General features: G+C 35.7%; 1 protein-coding gene across 1 annotated transcript; it reads left to right on the top strand.

Moving 5' to 3' along the window:
- Nucleotides 1-5,439: 5,439 nt before the first annotated feature.
- On the top strand, nt 5,440-20,776 carry LOC118488892. Its single transcript, XM_035986308.1, has 4 exons — nt 5,440-5,524; nt 19,265-19,479; nt 20,097-20,176; nt 20,662-20,776. Exons 1-4 carry the CDS (start codon nt 5,440-5,442, stop codon nt 20,684-20,686), a joined length of 405 nt encoding a protein of 134 aa, XP_035842201.1. The 3' UTR covers nt 20,687-20,776.
- The last annotated feature ends 901 nt before the right edge of the window (nt 20,777-21,677 follow it).

Genomic DNA, 21,677 nt, shown 5'->3' with positions numbered 1-21,677 from the left:
AAACATTTGTATATGACATTCAAAGTTTTGAACATATTTTCCCAATCCTGTTCATCATGTTTAGCACTCGAATTTTGAATATCACCTCTTCAACATCAGTTGTCGAAAATCTTTTTGTCTTTTCCAAATTTTATGCTAAAACACTCCGAAAATCTTTTTGGATTTTTGTTTTTTAATCAAACGCAGTAACCAAATATATACACCTAATATTTTTGTGAGTTTGTGTAAGAGGATCATATCAGTTCATGAGACAAATCACTAGCACCGTTAAGCTTTAATCATATTACGTTCTAAACGATTCACGTAGATTGACGATATAGTTATCCTCTTAAATTTTCACACAATTTTCAATCTATCCAGGATACGATTTAAGTGTTTTATGAACTTAGCTCAATTCATGTGTCCCACCTCTTGAATATACTCCAGTATCCAGAATCTTAATATTCAGTCTTACAGGTAACTATACTACAATGATATCTGTACATAAATTAGGGGTTAAATGCGAGAACTGAGGGATCTCAGGTCGATACGTCCGTATGCGCAGAGAGATATCAGTTTCGACTTTGCAGTATGTCCCCTTTAGAGGATCTTTTCAGCTACAACAGATGATTATCAATTTTATTGTCTAATCAGCTGAGGGCTTTATGCTATGTTTCAAGCATTTCAGGCAAAGTATTATCCAAGGACTAGGTCAGAACTTCAGTTCAGCAGAAGTCCCGGAATAATACCCCAGACATCATTGAGTATAAAAACCTAGTATATCAGAATACGAGACCTTTCAAACGAGATTTCAGGGGTTACCTATATATCCAAGTAATGTTCCCCATGAATTTCACAAGTTTGAAATTTTAGGTTTATATCCCGAATAAATCTACTAAATGTACGAAAACCTATCGACACATCATCAGTGAGACCGTTTATCACATTTGACATTTCATTTCTTTAGCGTGCTGTGATAGTCCACTGATGTACTATCATTTCCTCTTTTCTCAACAAAACTCATTTTTGCTTTTTCAATGTTTTTGGAATTTTCAAATTTTCTAATTTTTTTTTTTAAATTTTTCTCCCCCTAAAATCAAAATATGTTTCAATTTTGATTTTCAAGTAAAATTTGAAAACTGTACAAATAAAATGACAAACTGATATCGAATCACTTCAATTCGCCATTCATTTGGCATAAACAATCAGAACTCCCCCTGACAACAAACTATTTTTCCCATTTAGATTTCAAAACACTTAAGTTTGTTTTAATCAAAATGGTTTTTCCGAAAAACTAGTTTTGTGTGTCATTTCACAAATTCGGGGTTCTTTCATCACATTGTTCTCCTTTAATCACTTGACAGATTTAACAATTTCAATTTTAAAACTCAAACATCACTTGTAGAAAATCAAGTACAAATTAATGTCCCTGATTTACCACATGGAAGTCGAAAAATCACCAAAGTGAAATTTCTCAAGAAATATGCCGATTCATGTTCCACGCTTACCAACCTGGGAACTCCGGCAAGTCAGGGTTTTTCATTTGAAAAGATTCACCCAAGCCTGACCAGCCTTGGGTGTTTTTGACAATTTTACCTCAAAACTTGGCTCTTCTGGTTTTGACGAACCAGAATCATTGCCTGAATGTGGCTTGTTTGACTTTGATCTGTCAGATTCATCGCCGACATGTGGCTCCTTTGTTTCCGAAGAAACAGAGTCATTGCCACCAAATTTTACCTTCTTCTTTATCTCCTCTTTTGTCCTCAAATTTGCATCTGACGAATTCGGTTTACTTGACTTTGTTGTCGAGTGAAGCGATTCATCAGTACTCTTATTCGATCTGTCCGGTGAACCCGAGGACAAAATCCTTTCGAGATACTCTCGTGCTTTCTTCCTCTTCTTCCTCAGTTTGTCTTTCTGCCCTTGTGAAAGCTTCACTTTTGTTTCCTGAACTTTAGGTTCTTGAACCTTCTGTTCTTTGGGCTTGACGTAAACTGGTTTCATTGCCGTTCTTTGAGATTCAACCCTCGATCTTCCCATCGATCTCCTTGGGCAATCTCTGGCAATGTGGCCTCTGATTTGACAGTTAAAGCATCTTCTCGTCTCATAATTCCATCTTTGGCAGTTAACAGCGATGTGTCCTTGATAACCACACTTGTAACACACTCTGTTATCGTACCATGTACCACCATCACACCAAACGCTCAGATCATAGCATTGTCAGGCTTTGTGGTAGTCATCACTCCTCCGAAAAACTGGATTTGGCTTTGTAGCACTGTGGTCAAACCTGCACCACTTATTACCAACTATTTTTGAGTTTTCATTTTTAAATTTTTGTGATTTTTTATAATGATTGGATGATTTATCTGATGAACTTTTATTTTCATTTTTAGAATTTTTCAAATTTTTATCTTTTTGTTTCTGTTCTGCATTCTTCTTAACAGGTTTTTGCTTGAGCATTCACCTATTTCAGTAGATTGCAAAACAGTATTTTGAAAATTTTCTTGTAAATCTAAAAATATTTTTCTTTTCTTTTCTTTTTCATCATCAGATTTGTCATCACAATATTCAATTTTGACTTTGTCAAAATTTGTGACATTGTCACTTATTGGAACAGAATTGATCGGTTTTGGACAGGGAAAATTCAACCTATCTGATGAAGTCACAAAACCTTTCAACTTCTTTTCAAGTTCATCAACCTTGATTCTTGAACTCTCAGCTTCATTTTCAAGCTGAGATATTCTTTCAAGATGAGACTTGATTGATTTTTCATTTTCAATTTTAAGATTTTCAAGAACAGATTTTTCATTTTCCAAGACTTTTAACTGTTCTTGAAATCTTGTTTCATTCTCTTTTAGATTTTTGTTTTCCAGTTTAATCCAGAAATCTTCATCTTCTGAATATTTTCTTTTACTTTCAAAATCTTTTTCATTTTCTTTCAAAATTTTGTTTTCTGATGATAAACTTTCAACAATCTTTAAAAGTTTGTCATTATCAGATCTCAATTTTTCACAGTTCAAGCGCAAACTCAAAATCTGATCTTCATCATCCTTCTTCTCGATCTTCAGAGTTTCCAATGTCAAACTCTCTACATCCTTCAGAAGTTTGACATTGTCTGTTTCTGATTTTTCGCATTTCGAGCATTTTCCATTCATCTTACCACCTTCAGCTTCTTTCTTTGTTTCCATCTTGTAAGTACCTGCACAAAAAATTTTAACAAAATCAAGAGGATTCGAACTTTCATCAATATAACAACCCCTCTTAATATCGTATCTCAAATTATTTTTTGCTGCAAGACACACATCGATACGTTTTCTCATTTCAATGATTACATTCAAATCTATTTTTTCTGATTCTTCTTTTATCTCATCCAATAATTTCCTTTTATTTGAATTTTCATGAAGCCTATGATTTGTTATTGTATTGATTAAACTTCTTAAATCATAGTGTGATAAACTATAATCCCGTTTCAGTCCATTCACGAATTTATCCCACTCCAAAGGTAAAGCATCAACAAATTTTAAAATTCTTTCATCATTTGAATGCCAAACCTTAAGTTTTTCTAATTTGATGATTAACTCATAAAACCTTTCTTTCAACATCTCCATCGATTCATTCTTCATACACAAGAAATTTTCGTATCTTTCTACATAAACATCCTTACCATATTTCATCTCATACCAAGCTTCCTTAGTCCAGTTATTCAAATTTTCAAGATTTTTGTTTTCTTGGTCATCAAACATTTTTATCTCACTTTCTTTGTTAAGTGACTTGATTCAAAAATTTGTTTTTTTTTTCGCTCAAAGCTCACACAATTTCAAAATTCTTGATATTTGCACCTTGTAAAAACACCTCGAATCACCTGCAAACACACAAACAAACGATCAGTTTAAAAATATCAAACTATCAAACAACTGAATCGAATTGTGATTGGGCCTTTTGTTCACTTGTGTGTGGCCGTAAATAATCAACCAATTAATATTGCAACATGCAACAATCAAGTGATTGGGTCTCTTGTTCCACTAAGCCGACAATATGATTTATTAAAATCTGATTTGGCTGTGATTGGGCCTTTAAATTGGTTGTAAGAATATGATAGGGCCGTTCACGACAGACAATTCTAAGTGGGGCGGTGACTTGTAGGCCAGAATCAAAGTCAAATTTCAAACACTCTTTGATTGGGCCAATTGGGTTAGTGAGTCGGTGCAATATAGGCCAAACAATTAACCAGCCGACAATTATAAATGATCTGAACCACGTGAAGACGATGACACAAAAGCGAACCACTATCGAACAATATGAGCGAATCTATGAAACAACTGAAGTCATAGAAGCGGACCACATATGTAACAATAAGCGAACCAATCCAAAAAACTTATGAGCGAACCACTAAAATGTCTTACGAGCGGACCACAACATTAACACTAATGAGCGAACCTGATTGGTGACAAATAAACGAACCATCACAAAAACAAACCCTATGAGCGAATCTCCTGATCTTATGAGCGAACCTGTTTTTAACCGAATAAGCGAACCTGTGTTGTTCGAAAAAACGAACCTACCTGAATTTTAACGCAAATTCGAACCTAAAAACTGTGATTTCTCCTAAACGGCTTGGAGTTCCGATCTGAAACTTGGTAGGGTTGTAGATCAGATGTATACGCAAAATATATCCAAAAATCAGCTGAAATGGACCGTGAAAACCTGTTCGTTTTGACTAAAAACAGTAAAAAAATGTGAAAAGTAGGTAGAAGATGAAGAAATAGATGAAATCGGATCTGAAACGGCTGAAATCTGGTACGAAAACGATGTGTTTGACCGTGCAATCGAGCTCCTAGCTCTGATACCACTTGTAGGATCGGTTTCGACACCTTACGATTGCGTAACGAACGTTCGACGTGCGGAATCCGTGAACGTGCGTGACCGAACACACAATAATGTACACTAATCGGTGATTCTATTTATGATGTGACGAATACAAGCTCCGTGAATCACGTTTTGCCACTTTCTCTCTCTAGTTTCTCTCTCTAAGCACCTAGCTCTCCAAGCTCTAATGTGGCAAAAGTCCTAAATCTAAACCCTAAGGTTCCTATCTATAGGCACAAGATTATAAAGGATTTCCCCTTATTTACAATAATGCCACCTTGCCTATTGTTTACAAATTACAATATAAAGCCTATTTTACTTCTATTTCAGCTACGGTTCCGATTGACGAAGGCGATAGACATTAGTGTTCATCATGATTATTAATGTACTTCATCTTTTAACCAAAAATATATGAAGTAACGAAAGTTCATAAGAGCCTTACTACTAGCACAAGGCTAGGGAAGAACACTTGATGTTGTAGATGACAAATGTGGAGGATAAAAGCTAATGGAAGAGGTCCTTCAAAATCCAAGAGCACCAAGCTTGCTTAAACACCTTCTTATATCATGTAAGGAACTTGGAAATGGATGATCAATGGATGAAGGTGGCGGTGGTGTTGGTGTGGTTCTCGGCCGAGAGAGAGGGAGAGAGAAGGAGGTGAGTGGTGTTGTGAAGTATGGTGAGAATGAGGGTTCATGCTTCACTTATAATCCATCTTATAGCTTTGTCAATAGGTTATGTGTTTCAATAGTACATAGTACATGACATAATCTTAAGCATATCTAAGGAAGATCAAGAGGAGATTTAGTGTGATCTTGTAAGATTGTGGAGGTGGGGTCACATAAGTGACCGTCCACTTATAGGGGGAGTCTAAGTGTAAATTCCAACCACTAAGTTAGATTATGGTTCAAATCCAAGTGTATAGTTAGTTAAGTTAGTTACTAGATATTTTAGTGGGTGTTAAGGTGTTTGGGGATCATAACTAGCTTAGAAATAATAAAACAATGTTTCTAGTATAATTTTGGTGTTTCGGGTAGTGTCCGGTTGTTCGGTTAGATACCGGTTCGTTAAAGTGTCAAACTATTCCGTTAGTGTTCTTTATGTTACCTTTTGTGACACTTTTTGTGACACCTGTGTCACTTCAACCATCAAATACCAAACCAATGAAATATTGTATTTCATACTTGTGATTTGTATAAATATGTGTATCGTTTGCGCATATCAATTCTTGTTCGATTTTAAGCTTTAAATCGCTTTCTTGAAGGTTACACGCGATCTGATGCGTAAATATAACCAATTTAATACAACAAATACTCCGGAACAGTGACATAGGCTAAACATACCCTAAATGCCTTTTACATAACTTAGAAATAAGTTTCAAAGGATTCGGTATGGCAAAAACATGTTTATTCGAACTTTAGAACTATTTACGACAAAACTGCGAAACGAACGTTGGTGACCGCCCGGATAATATTTAAATCCCAAAAATATTCTGTTATGATTAAAATTTTATTTTTAATCAGGTTCGTGTTGAAAAATAATTTAAAACGCCTAAAAACGTTATTTTCAATTTTAAGCGCGCACCGCGTGTTACTGCGCAACACAGTGCGTATACTGCAAAAACACGGACAATGCAGCCAGTCTCGGCAACTGAAATTTATTTCAGTAATATTATGGCGAGTTTATTTTTATAGAATAATAAAAATAATTTAGAACGCCATAAACCGAGAATTAAACGCTAGATAAAATACCCGGTATCCAGTTAAATACCTGTTGTTATCTAATTTACCAAATAAAATTACACTTACCCCCCCCCCCCCCATATAGTGGACAGTCATGAGGGCCCCACTTTTGATTTTATGGAATCTTGCTAAATCCTTCAAGTCTTGCCAAGATATATTTAGATCTTATGAGATATTTCTTAGATTCTATGAGATTTATATGCTTATAAATATCAACACTTCAAAACAATTCACCATCCACTCCCTTCCTCTCTCTCTCCCAACCGTAACCACACCACCATCACCATTATCATCTTCTTCAACCTTGTTCATGAAGATCTAACCCCATTTCAAGCTAAATTCAAGTTGGTATGAAGATCCAAAGGTGTTTCCAAGGTGCTTTCAAGTAATTTCAAGCTTCCTATCATCAAAATCTTATCCAACAACTTACTTGAATATTGAAGGTATAACATTTATGTTTAAATCATACTCTTGATTCTTGGTTGTTCTTGATGAATTGAAGTTTCTCTTGAATCTTGAAATTTTCACAAACTTGAAATCTAAAATGAAATGGGTCTTGATACAAATAAAACTGGTTATGTTTATGGGTGTATATAAACTGTACATATATATATATATATATATATATATATATGGGTGTATGAGTTTGATTTCTTGATAAACATTTGTTTAGGATGTTTGCTTGCATGTTTTATTAACATTTAAGCGATTAACAGCATGCTGAGTAACATTTACATCCAAATTCAGTTGGCTGTAAACGGACCGTTATAAATCGAAAAATGATTTTCTGAAATCTAAACTATGTAATTTCGAAAAACGAATCAAATGGCACTGGAATCATATTTTTTTGAGGTCGTTTACTATTTTTAAAGGTCCGTTTTGTACAGTAGCAAAAGCTGCGTTTTTACTGCAGAAAATGTGTGCTATGTTTTTCGTCATAACTTGAAATCTGTGTAGAATTAGCTCATGAAATTTGTCCGGTAGATGACCACTGGTGTCTTTGTAATTTTCCCACTGGAATTTTATTAATTGGACTTACGATGAATTTTAAATAAATTATTCCGTGGACTGCAGTTAGAAAGTGACGAATCTGATTGTAGTCCGGTAAATGATTTTTTATAAAATATTGGTAATGAATTGGATCCCAATATTTTTACACAATAATATTTGGGAATTTTTGGAGTAAGTTAACTATTTTATTAAATTTCCCGAAAACAGCCCAGTTTTGAATGATAGTTAAAATGCAAGGATTTTGATGATATATGCATGATGAGAGTCACCAATAAAATCGTTCAAGTCGCAAATTCCTTAAAATATGTATATGAACTCATATATACATAAATACACCAATATAATAAAAAATAATAACTTTTTGAGAAATCTCAAAATTATGTGAAAATTCTAAGTATCGGAGAAACTTCGGTATTTTTGTGAGTTTTGATTACTATATCGTTCTTATTTAATTTAGGACGAGTAAACAATTTGAGGGATTGTGTTAACATATAAAAATGCACCCAAAGGTGAGTACATAGTCCCCTCGTTTACTGTTTTCAATGTTTTAGGGTGAAACATATGTGCCTATACAATATTTTCATGATTTCAACTATATGATTACACATGCATAAGTACTATCTTTTGACGAATTGAACTATTATCCATGGTTTAAACACTGATTTCCGAAGTTTGTTACGACTATTTTTTGTTCATATGTTTACTTATACATTCATTAACAATGATCAAGCCGATTGGTAGTACGATATAGCGCTATAGGACTAGACACCCAATTCCTGTTGTATGGAATGTCAGAAACCAAACTTTATCCAAATAGAATTTGCCTTTGTGGTAATTCTATAGTCTCCAAAGTGTAGTTTGATGCACTAAGGCTTGAATGTATTGCTAAATCACGATTTATGGTATATTTCGATATACTACCAACGTGATACTGTTTACTAAAGCATAATTTGATATGCTATTGTTTACTAAGATATAGTTTGATATATTACCAAACCACGATTTAGGTATGTTCCGACATACTACCAACGTGATATTATTTACGAAAGTATAATTTTGATATACTATGTACAAATCCAACATATATTTTGTTATTTACTAAAACATAGTTGATATGTTATTTACCAAAACAAAGTATACTTATGATATACTACCGAAAACTATTATTTTAACAACTAAAGTATATTTGATATACTATCTGTTTAACTGTTTTGAAACTAAAATATATTTTAATATGTTACTTGTCCGACTTTCTTAAAACCAAGGTATATTTTTTTGTATACTACAAATTTTATATCAATGCAAAGTGTTCTAGAAACCAAACTTTTATCAAGGATTCATGGCTACTTTTACAAACATATAATCTTTTCTTATATGATCCAAAGCCATGAATCTAATTCACAAAACCTATGTTACTCACAGGCATTTTTATGCTGACGGATTTACTTTCACATATGTTTCAGGTTTATTTCGTGACGACTGTTGATTGCTTTACATAGGATGGACGTGGGCCTTAGTAATTATAAAAACATGAACGGCAATTGTACTGTTTTGTTGAACAAATTCCAAGACAATGTAACTTTTTATGTAATAAAACAATATTCTAAATTCCATGTGTTGTGAAACAATGATTCTGTTACAACACTCCCCGACGTTTCTGCCACGATTTGTTGTTTTACGTGGTCGGGGTGTGATAGAAGAGTTGGTATCAGAGCTCATGGTTATAGGGAATTTGGTTATTAGTAAAATTTTGACCTAGACTATAACCTTCCTAGGACCCTAACACAAGTTACCTTGTGTTTAGATCTTAAAACAATACTATCACCTATCCTTAGGTGATTACCAAAACAAGTACACAAATCTCAATTCCATTTGAAAATCGATCATCTATCCTTAGATGATTAGTTTTTAGGCTTTACGCCTTTAAAGTTTTCAAATCTCGTCAAAGTTTGAGTCTTAATAATGTGAACACGTGCAATCCGGAAGGGTGGGTGCCTGTACCCCGAGTTTTCTGTCTAAGGCTAGAGTGTTCGTACAAATCCACATAATCGGACCAGTCACTCTTACCTGGGAACTCTTGGGGTGAGTGTCCACTTATAGGCTAAAGCATGTCTTCATTATGCATTATGTAGACCTCTTTACTTTGATTAGTCACTGTGTTGTTTGTTTGTTTTAAGTAACGAACAAATGACCACCTTCCTTCATTTTGTCGATGTTTTCAATACTCCTTTTGATTGTTCTATGTCAATCTCACACCTTCCCTTGTGTTCCCTTTTCCTTTAGATGCCTCCTCGACGTGATCAAACTCAAGACGCCGCAGTGGCAGCCTTGATCACTCAGCAAATCGCTGCTGTACTCCCGAACCTAGTTACCCAGTTAAACCAAGAAAATAACAACATCAACGCACCTGTTCCGTGCAACTTTAAGACATTCAACTGTGCTAAACCTTTGAAGTCTTCTGGGACTCAAGGAGCAACCGCGCTCCTGCAATGGTTTGAAAGTTTAGAGAGCACATTTAGACATGTGCAATGTCCGAATGAGCGTAAGGTTGAGTTTGCATCCAGTGTGTTCGAGAAGCGTGCTCTCACATAGTGGAACGGTGTGATGCGTGATAGGGGTGCCGATGTGGCACTAGCTCAAACTTGGGAGGAGCTTCGGGCTCTAATGATGAAGGAGTTCTGTCCTCGTCATGAGCTTAGAGCGTTGGAAAGAGAATTCGACGATTTGAAGCAAGACAGTGGTGAACATCGAGCCTATACTGATCGTTATGAGGAGCTGAGCCTGTTATGTCCTGCTATGGTTACGCCTATGGAGAAGGCGATTGAAAAGTACATTGATGGTCTTCCTGACCTAGTTCAGGATATCGTTACTGGTAGCAATCCTACTACCGTCAGACAGGCCATTGAATTGTCTGCTACCCTGACTAAATCCCAGATCAGGAAAGGTAAGCTTTTTCAAAAGGGCGACCCGAAACCATCTGACAAGTCTGCACAAGATGAACCAAAGGATAAACAGGCCGAGACCTCCAAGAAGAAAAAGCGCAAGGCTTCACAAAACTTTGCCATAGTTTCTCAGAACAATCAGGTTGCACCAAACCAGCCAGCACAACCTTGTACAAAGAAAAACTATGTTGGTACGGCACCTTTGTGTAACAAATGCAACCGTCATCATCTGGAGCAAGTACAATGTCACAAATGTACCACCTGTGGGCGATTGGGACATTTGTCAATACATGCCGTTATGCTAACCAAGCTGCTGCAAATCCTACTGTTGCTCAAGCACAGTTCCCTCCTGGGTCGTGTTATAACTGTGGTGACCTTACTCACTACCGCAACAATTGCCCAAGACTTGTTAACGCGAATCTAACACGTGGATGAGTGTTTAACATAAACGAGGCAAACACAAACAACGATGCAGCAGTGAACAATTAGTCTTTTGTTTTTCCTTGTATGTTATCTTTTGGATGTTTGAATCAACTCAGTTGATACATAAACAAAATTTGTTGTTTCAATTTTATTTTACGAAACTGATACGATTGTGTGTGTACAACCCTACGATGCCGACACCAAGGAACCATGTTCCTTACAAAACAAACTACTCATGTGATTCTTTCATTTTATGATCACTCGTGATCTCCCCAAAAATCCTAAATACTTGTTTCTTTTAAGAAACAAAGTACAAGGTACAAGTTACAAATTCTTAAACAGATACTTGAAATACCATTTCAAATCTTTGATTTGATATCTAAAGGTACTTTCATGAGCCCTTAAGTGGAATCATTGTGTGCTCTAATACGTATTTTACGATACAACCAAGACAAAGCCTAATCCTTATAAAATCTCGCTATCTTCATAGTTAGATTCTTGGGATGTTTCGAGTACCAACGGAAATCCTCGATTGGATTTCTGGTGTACTTTAAATGCATTAATTCAAGTTAATGAACGAGCTAATTGTCACACCCTGACTTTTGCGGAAGCGTGATTATGGTGTGACTTTCTTAATATCATTGCATTCAATCATAACATCAACTATATGATAAAACCATAGGTTTGCCATCCATTACATAAGTGTAAAACATAACAAAATCGTTTTAAAACATAGACTTCAGATTCAAGTTTTGCAAATCTTACAAATTGATTATGAGTTCATTAAAGGCTTGTCAAAAAGTTAATGAATAACGCCAAGGTTTGGAAGACATGTCTCGTCCAGGAATAAGACACACTAACCAAACTTAGAGACCATGGATGACATCTTTATTCTTAACGCAGCATAAAAATTTCCAACGCCCGCCAGATCCACTTTACAAATTCCCTGAAATACATTTAGTTTGAAAAACATCAACAAAAGTTGAGCGAGTTCATGTGTTCGGTTGTGTGTATGTATAAACCTTTGAAACGTTGTAAGTATGTATGCAAGTCCCTGGTATGTAGCAATAAGGAAAAAGAGATCACCAATGGCTTGCAAGGCCATTAATATGTGTGAAGTGATGCAGGAAGACTCAAACCTAGCAGATTTCGCACCAGGCTTCCGGCTATAAGACATAGTCACCACATGGTCCATTCAACGGACTCAGTAGTGGGGCTCGCTACACCCAAATAGATCTATCACTCATGTCCCTCGGTCCTACGACGAGGATTAATGGCCTTTAGTAGCCACCTACCCACTCACATGATCTAACGATGTATGAAAGTCCCTCCTTAAGCTAACCATACCATGTATAAAAATGTTTGTATAATTGTAACATGTATTTCACCCCTGAAGTTATAAAACTGAAAACAGTTAAGAGAAAAGGGGGACATGAACTCACAGTATTGCGTCTTCAGTATGTGTAACCCAAGTCTCCTCCGCAAACACGACTACCTACAGTGTACTAACGTCTATTAGACGAACAGGCCGTGCCTTTGCTTAGTATGAGGGTTTTTGAGTTACGTTTCTTGTGTAACCGATATTATTCTAAGTTATATAATTAGTTGTTAAAATAATGAATATCTTAACTTGGACCTTTGGAATAATTTGTTAAACAATGTTTTGTAGTAATACTTCTCATGTATTTGTATTCGTATTTCCTTCCCAAGGATAGGGGTATTTATACATGTATATTGTGGTTCCAAAATAATATATTTTTAAGTCTCACTTAAAATATATATCATTTATTTGTCAAAAGTTAGTGTATTCCCAAATATATATTTTCCCAAAAATAATATATTTTCATTCTTTGTATCCAAAATAATATTTACCCAAAAGTATATGTAAAAGTGTTTTTCGGAATATCTCGTAGGTTACGTTTTCTCGTTCAGTTTCACAATACCAAGTATGTAACCTAAATATTTATCCCTTGTAATTTTTGGTATTATTCCGAAGTTATATATGTGATGGTATTTTGCTAAGTTACATTATTTTGCCCCAAATAATATAACTAGTTAACAAATCGAACAAATATTCACACAAGCGTTTTAGTATAAAATATATACTCTAAATATATATTTATCCGCTTTTATTTGCGAAAACCCACCTCCGACACTTTGAAATAATGTAACAAAACTTATGGCGAAGTTTACTTCCGAAAAACAAAGTTAAACACATTTGTAAACACTTGCTAGAAAAAAAATTTCTAAGTCTTGGGATTTTTAGAAAATATCGCCAGAGTTTCCCCTAAAAACGGAGGTGTCCATGCTATTAAACATATCATTTTCTTTTCAAAATCAATTAACAACCATCAACAATTAATCTTTACACAATTTCTGCATTACCAAGAGCAAAAATATATATGTTACACACTAATCATGAACTTGATATATCCCGAAAACGCGTAGTAACTTGGTAAAGCTTTTAGTGGACTTAGTTACCTTCCAAAGCGTATTTTATTTCTTTAAAAATCATTCTCTTAAAATAATTTAGTGTTTTCAACTTGTAAACAATTTTTACAAAAATTACCCTTTTGAACTCTTCTTGTAAATAAAAGGTCTTTACAAGATCATCAACTGACTTGTTTAATTATATTTCATGAAAAATCATTTTTATCAAGTTCATATTAGTTAGAAGCTGGTCATTTTATGTAGCACATAACCACTTTCTAATCTTGTTAAATCATATTTCTAAATATTAATTAACAAGATCCATATGGTGATTAATACCCACAATAAAGAATCATCATAAATTTAACAACATGTTCACTACAACATTCTTTTAACAACATTTCACCTTCAAGTAAACTTTTATGTAAAGCTTCATGTTCATATTTTAAGTTTTTATTCTTTAGTGTTTTGAACATACTTAACATACTACATCTTTTGGTCATAAAAACAAGGTGAACAAGAGTTTGACAAGAAGTTACTACTAGCACAATGGCTAGGGGTGAATCTTGGTGAGAAGATGAAGAAATGACGGTGAAAAAGCAAGAAACAAAGCCATTTGAAGCTCCACAAGTTGCAAGCTTCCTTGTATCACCTTTTAAGCTTGAATGGAACTTGAATATGGATGATTGTGGTGGTGAAATGGTGGAGGTGGTGGCGGATATGGGTGTGGCCGAGAGGAGGGAGGAGGTGAGGGAGTGATGCTGTGAGCTATTTGAAGAATGATGAAGATCTAGGAACCATGCTTATAATATGTTCTTCATATATTTTATCCATCCCCACAAGTAACAATCTAATAAATTAATGAAATATAATCCAAGAACAAGATATGAAGTATGGTATGGATTGTGGGGTGGGTCCTTGGGACCGAATTCGGTTAGGGGGGGGGGGGTTGGTTGTTTTTGCAACTAAATGGTAATCATAAGTTAGTTTCCAAGTATGCACTTACATATGATATTTACTAGAGAAATTACTGGGTGTTAGGGTGTTCGGGGATCATGACTAGTCAAGAAATAATTAAACAATGTATTTGGCAAAAATTTGGTGTCCCGGGTAATGTCCGGTTGTTCGGTTGGATATCGTTCCGTTAAAGTGTTTAATTATTCCGTAAAGTGTCTTTTATATATATTTTTGTAACACAATTAATTTCCTGCACTTAGGAAAGTATACAAGACCATTCTGCCATATTTTTTCACTTTACTAGTACGTTACAATGCTGAATTTTATTAATAAATGCAGAATTTTGCACTTAAAGTGTGTTTTAGGCACTTCCCGGCACTATAACTGTCACCTAGTGACGCAGTTTTATGGTCCTCACTTCCCTACACTCCATACAAGCGTAGTACCTTATCCCTGGCCCATGTTGGGCCTTAAAAACACTGTCTGTCTATTGCTCATGCTGGGCCTTAAAAACACTGTCTGTCTATTGCTGGCATTGTCAGCATATTTCTGAATTATCCTTTCAATGTGCTAACTCTGCTTTGTGCATCACGTATGTCACTAAGGTTTGTGTGTAATCAATGAAGTGAAGGTATGAAGTATGATGCATATGTATGTATGATACAAAATCATAAAGCAGTTTAAGTTGTCAGTTGTAATCAAGCACAGTCATTAAGCACATAATTAAAACTAATTAAGTGTACGGTACCTGTAATTGTGAGGGTTGTCACATTCTCCCCCCGTTAAGAAAATTTCATCCTCGAAATTTGTACTACCTTAACTCCTTAGGGTTTCATTATGCGTGTATGTATATGAATAATACCGAGGTAGATAATCACTAACTGAATCAAACTTTATTCACATCAGGTGAGTCCAAGAATATATAACAACACGAATCCAATGGTTAAAAGGTATGTGCTTTTAGCATTTGGTGTCGAAGGTACAAGACGTATCGACGTACGGTCTAGTGTAATCCAGTTACAGGGGTTCCACAAAAGAGGAGTTTTTGTCCAATAGGATTCTCAAGCGATTGGTCACAGTATGAAAATTTTCACAAACCGTAGTATCCGCTATATGAACTCAAAATCAACAACTTTGGAGATGAAAATGACCTGTTCAACTTTCGAATAAGTAAATGGTAAGGATTTGTGTGTTGACATTCTCGAATTGCGAACATACACTGAGTGGGGTACAAGCGAATCTGGGTATCATTGTTTTAATTCGTAGTTGCATCAGAAATGTTTAAATGACAAGTCAAACAGAAATATGTGTAGTTTTGTGTGTAACAGTTGACCATGATTAGCACAAGCTTCAAATCTGCAATGACACCACAAGGTGTCGTAATTGAAATGTTTCCAACAATAGCTGTGACCGAACAAGTTCACCGTGTTTGAAACCAAATGGAAGTATATCGTCACAATCTGAAGATTTGATTTACGCAATGACATAGAATTTTTAGTTGAATATGGAACACCAACTAGCCACTGTTTTTGATCGAAGGTGAAAAAGTATGAAGTACTGCAAGGTATTCGATAGATAATGAAAGAATCGTTAGGAGGTACATTGTGTTATGAAATGAATCTATGTACCATTGCCTTAACACACAATTGTGTTGAGACCGCTTTAATCGTGATAAACGAGACGGATTTAGAGCAACTAAATAATCTAAATCCTGTATGAAGTGAGTAACCAAATTAGCGCAAGCTCAATTTTGTGAAAATATCACCGCAAGGTATCGAAACCAATCAAACGATTTAGTGGAGTCGTAGACCAACCGAATCTACTACGACTCGCAATGAAAGAATCTTTGCAAAAGTATTTGAATATGATGCTCCCAATACATCATATGATGTCTTAAATTGAATATGCGAAATGGACCAGTTCAAACAATTGAACTTGGTAATCCTGACAATAAATGTATATATCAACAAGGGAATCTCGGCATAGTAACAAAAATAAGCCATGAATGTAACTTGAAATAAAAGAAGTTTCAAGAGAGTGTGTTGACTTGATAGCAAAAGAGCCAACAATTACAATAATGTAGGTCATTTGAATCACAAACCAGTAATTAGATTTAGCAACGTAATATTTGAACTCTAATGAAGCGTTTGAAATGAAACCGCATGCGTAGCAGATGGTGCATGCGTAACATGTGAGTTTTCAAGTAATGAAACAATGAGTATGAGGTAATGACCAAGTATTCGAAGCAAATGTGTGTTCGCTCTCAGCGAAGGAAGTTAATGTAATGCAACTACCATTAAGGGGAGTAGAGATGCAAATATTTACTCGCTAGAAGCAAAGGTGAAGATTTCAATCAAAAGAAATTTAAGTACTTCCCGTTTTGTTAACTGAAATGGCATATATGTCAGGTTAATGGTGTTTGATTGAGTTAGCAGATATGGTTCCTAAGTAACAACCTTTACGAGTCTGGACCTGGGTTCTCAAGGTCCTAAGTATATGTTGTCTAAATCCTCATGGTTTCATATTCTGAGTAAATCTGTTCTGTGCATTGTGTAGGAAACACCATTCTTGTGTATGTTAAAACAAGTTATTGTCCCACAATTTCCCGGTATACTTTCTTCCTGAATTCACTGCTAACGACACTCGATCGTTGATTAATCGTGAAATAGTAGTTAGATACCCACCGTTAATTAAGTAAGAAATTCGTTAATCCTTAGCAAGAGTTATCGACTCTTGTTGGTTAGCTCGTTCGGCTCCTGGTAGTTGATGCTCATTTGAAAATCATCGTCCTTCCTTGATGAGCAGAACTGGGGTTGCCCAAACGGGAATCTTGGTCTGTTATCTTCCTTCTCTATCAATTATTGAGGTTATACTAGCAATCCTTGCATCTCCGAATGTGTAAGTCGCTAAGGTGCATCGACTACAGGCGCGACACCTTGAATCAAATTGATGCGAAATTCGACTAGTTGTTGAGGAGATAATTCTGGTAAGTCTTCGAGAAAGACTTCAGGATATTTCCTTATCACAGGAATATCTTCGAGTTTTGGTTCTTTGGCTCCCTTGTCCCCGACATGAGCCAAGAAAACAACACATCCTTTACGCAACAACTTTCGTATCTTCAAGCAATTAGTAGTTTGTAGAAGCGTATCATGCTTCATGAGTCACGATCGTTCCTTTATTCACCATCGGGATGCGGATATCAATCTCCGCTCGATCGCTTGGCAACTAATCCATCCCATTTACCTTGTCGAAGCTTCCCAATTCATTCGGCAGTAGATCAAGCGTAAACTCATGCTCTCCGGGTTCTATCTTGCCGTTTCCCCTTTACCTCGTTGGCTTCTACTAGCTTCCCATTAGCTAGTTCTTTCGAGTGCGGATTATCTAACTTACTTGCCACTAAACCAAGTATACTCTCAAACTCTAGAGATGCGAGGATAAAATTGCAACAATATCTAGCAGCACAAATGCATAACGTTGAGTAATATGGGACGTACCGATATCCACGTTTAGATTTCCTGGTGTGCTCCCCTAGCTCTGCTACTGAGCCTTTATCATTGTGCCTGATTCTTCTTAGGGCAGTATTTTCTGAAATGCCTCTTGCTCCCACAGTTAAGACACCCTTGAGCACGTTTCTGTCTGTCACTTGTCCTGCCTGGATAATCGTCACTGTCGTTGTTCCCTCCGTGATTCTCGCTACCATCTTGGCCTCCTTTTCTACGTTCAGTGTCTTGCCTACAAGTTCCCTTAGGATGCCCTCTCTTGCCACAGTTATCACATTTTCCACATTTACATCGCCCGACATGATAGCGTAGACAATTGTCGCACTTAGGTAGGATAGCCATGTAGTCTTTTCCCTTTTTGGCCTTCTTCTTGTTACTCGCCCGAGTAATCTTTTTGAAATTTGGGAGCTTTCTCTTGTTATCTCCAGATGACTCTACAAGAGTCTCCTTTTTCTTTTCCATACTGGAAAATTTTCCTAGTCTATCCGCTTCTTCAGTGAGCGCCACGCTTGTGTCGATAGCCTCGGTGATCGTTGAAGGTTTAGATGTTGTTACCAGGCTTAGAATCTGAGGTGCCAATCCCCCTATGAAACGTTCAATTCTCTTAAACTCTGGCCCCACCAGGAGCGTAGCAACTTGTGATAACTCGTTAAATCTCTGCACATACTCAACTATCTTTGGTCCCTCCATTTTCAAGTTCCACAGTTCAGTCTCCAACTTGTGGACTTCTGCCCTGGAACAATATCTTTTATGCATCAGTTCCTTCAGTTCATCTCATGTCAAAGCATACGCAGCAGTCTCGCCCATTGTCTGAACCTGAAGGTTCCACCATGACAGATGTAACATCCGTCAAACGAATATCCAAAATCCGACCCGTTTGAATTTTGGATCCTAATCCTTAAAACTTGGAAATTTTTTTCGCGAATTTAAAATAACTTATGCGAGATTTTTGTTTAGGTATTTATTTAATTAATCTAATTTAAAAGTTTATTTTAAACTAGTTAGTTTATTAGATTTTTTTTTAAATAAGTTTTTTTTAGGTTGCATAACTTAACCAAGTTAACTTATATGTATTAAAGTTAAGGATATAAACATTTGAATAAATTACTAAATTAAAAGGTAAACACATGAACAAAAGATTTATCCAGTGATAATCTAAATTGAATGGAAAAAACAAAAGGCCATGGAATGATTGACATTATTATTAATAGTAATATGAACGTGCAGCATATCTAACAATAATTTGTAAACTTCCATTTTCATCTTTTGCCGCCCAAACACAACTCGAATCCAGCAACTTCTGTGTTGCTAATTTTTCGATGATTATAATAAATTCCGCGTTTCCATCTTTACCCATTTTTACCTCAAATACAAAGCAATCAAATCATTCCCATACTTTGCGAGCCATGCGAAGGCTATAAAACCGAACCCTTTGATCACCATCTCGACACCCTCATAAATCTGCACTCCCGACACCCTCCCACACACTCAAACTCTCCGCTCATTACCACGCCCTTTCGTACCTCTCACACACTCATCGGAGATTCTGAGAAGACAAACGGAGAACACGCCGTCGCCGGAGAAGACGACCGGAGGTCCGACGGAAACCTCGACACTCCTTCTGTTTCGGTACCATTTTCATTCCGCTTGTTTCTTGTTGATATTATAACTGTGTTAATAAAAAACAAATTATAAAAAAAAAGGTAGGTGATATCTTATTACTTCAACCATATTTTTGAACGATTGTTTCTTTTTTTAAAAAGAAGGAGATGAACTAGAACACGTGTTCAAATGAAATACAAACTTTTAACCTTGTTCTTATAAACATAAAGCAACAGTGGTTTTAACTAGAACATGTGTTCAAATGAAATCCAAATCCTTGTCTTTTATTGTTACTACTTATTTTACGAATCAAAAACTATTCAAGTTATCATGGTTACGTATGGATGTTTTGTTATAATAAGATTTCTTTCTTTTAAAGATTTATGAGTTTATATTATTTATTATTTATTTATTCTATCCAGTCTTAGAAACAGATTATATAAAGTATTTTATTTAAATGATTATAATCTTTTTGTAGACTTTATCAAATAAAATTCTTTCCATAACAATAAATGTTTATAAGAAGATAAAATAATATAATATTATAAACCAGAATACATGGGATATTATCTAACCTATAAATATTAGGATTATTGTAACCAACAAGAAATAACAAGTCGTTATGTGTTATTCTAAATATCTAGGTTAGTCGCTCTCGTTCGTTCTTTTGGATTTCTCCAATCTTTACTCGTGCGCTTTTACAAGAAATCGCAACGCAATCAATGTGAGTATACATGACCCATTTTCCATTTTAACACTTTTGGGTGCAATATGTATTCTATATCAATCACATTATTCACTTCAAACAGCTTTATGCACACTCTATCCAAATTGCACATGATGCATTTGATTCATGTTATACATGTTATGCTATTGTAAACTCTCATGACTATGTGTTCATTAACTTTGCAAGCCTCCCCTAACGATGGTAGCGCTATAGGTTGAGAAACGCCCCTCCCGTTATTCTCGCGGGTATTATTAGGTTAATCTATGTTAAAACCTCCCGTTATTCTTTGGGATTGGCACGTTAATTGCGTTAAACTTTGGTTTGGACACATAGAGTAACATCGTTTCGAGTATATACTGTTAATGTGAAATCATGTTATTCACGTTGGATATGAGCAACTTCAAACTTTTTATTATATTATGTATCAAACTTGTATACTCGCCAACATGTTTTTGTTGATTTTATTTTAATACATATTGCAGGTTGATTGATCAAGATTCAAGATAACAAGCTAGGATGGCATTAGAAACCCATTTTAGCAATTAATTAATGTTTGGATTTATGTTTGAATATTTGAGACTTTGTACTACTTTTCTAGTTTTTATAAAATGATTTAATTCATATTGTTACAATTAGTGTTATGTTGTTTTGAGCAATTTGTTCGTCTCATCCCGATGTTTTCGCCATCGGTTGGGGTGTGACAACAGAGCCCCATCTGCAAATAGTCCATCTATATACGTGACCTGATGTTCTGGGGCACATTTGCTCAATCGTAAGACTGAGTCCGTTTTCTCAACCCAGCGCACGAAGGCTAAGGCACCCCAGGTGCCATCGAATTGTCGAGGTTTGTGGTCTAAGAACTGCTTGTAGGTGCAGCCCTTGCTGTGTTCGGAGCGAAGGGCCTTGAGCTGTGCAATGACCTGTGAGATGCGCTCTTGTAGTTCTGCCGCTGTTGTTGGCGAAGGGTTGTTGGTAGCGATGTTCCCTTGCATCGACGTCTTCTAAGAAGAAGACTGGTTAGGTCAGGTCTTATTGTTCAGGAAGTGCATTTAGTTGTTTAGCGGTCATATGTACATACACATAATAGGTCATCATACCATCAAATCAAGTAATAGCATAATCATAGCATAACCAAGTAATTTGGTAATCATGTTTAATGAGAGCATGGCAAGCAAACACGTAGCATTATAATTATAGCACGCACATATAGATTAATAACGTGCTTAACGAAGACATAGCAATGGAGCTCTCGTTGGTCATTGGTCACGAAGTATTGTCGCATGTTTAATGATGATCGGCTTCTCATTATTCTCCAACCACAATTGTATCGTTTTTCAAAATGTATCACATCGAGAGGGTCAGAGGGTCACCCTACCCTTGCCAAACAAGTATATTAGTGTCTCAAGATCACATAATCTGAAGTGTTCTTTAAAAGTCTCCACAATCCCGGCTTATCATTAGTGTCTTTACCCAAATGTAATGCAATCCGCATAATCTA

The sequence above is a fragment of the Helianthus annuus genome, chromosome 17 (assembly GCF_002127325.2).
Source record: "Helianthus annuus cultivar XRQ/B chromosome 17, HanXRQr2.0-SUNRISE, whole genome shotgun sequence".
Taxonomy (NCBI): domain Eukaryota; kingdom Viridiplantae; phylum Streptophyta; class Magnoliopsida; order Asterales; family Asteraceae; genus Helianthus; species Helianthus annuus.
This window is presented reverse-complemented; position numbering and strand designations above follow the sequence as displayed.

What these genes read in the sequence shown, in the direction of transcription:
- LOC118488892 (XM_035986308.1), top strand. Translation starts at nt 5,440, where the DNA reads ATGGATGAAGGTGGCGGTGGTGTTGGTGTGGTTCTCGGCCGAGAGAGA. An exon ending in GAGTGGTGTTGTGAAGTATG is followed by an intron (nt 5,525 to 19,264) that starts GTGAGAATGAGG and finishes AGCCATGCGAAG; the next exon opens with GCTATAAAACCGAACCCTTT. An exon ending in TCGACACTCCTTCTGTTTCG is followed by an intron (nt 19,480 to 20,096) that starts GTACCATTTTCA and finishes CTAAATATCTAG; the next exon opens with GTTAGTCGCTCTCGTTCGTT.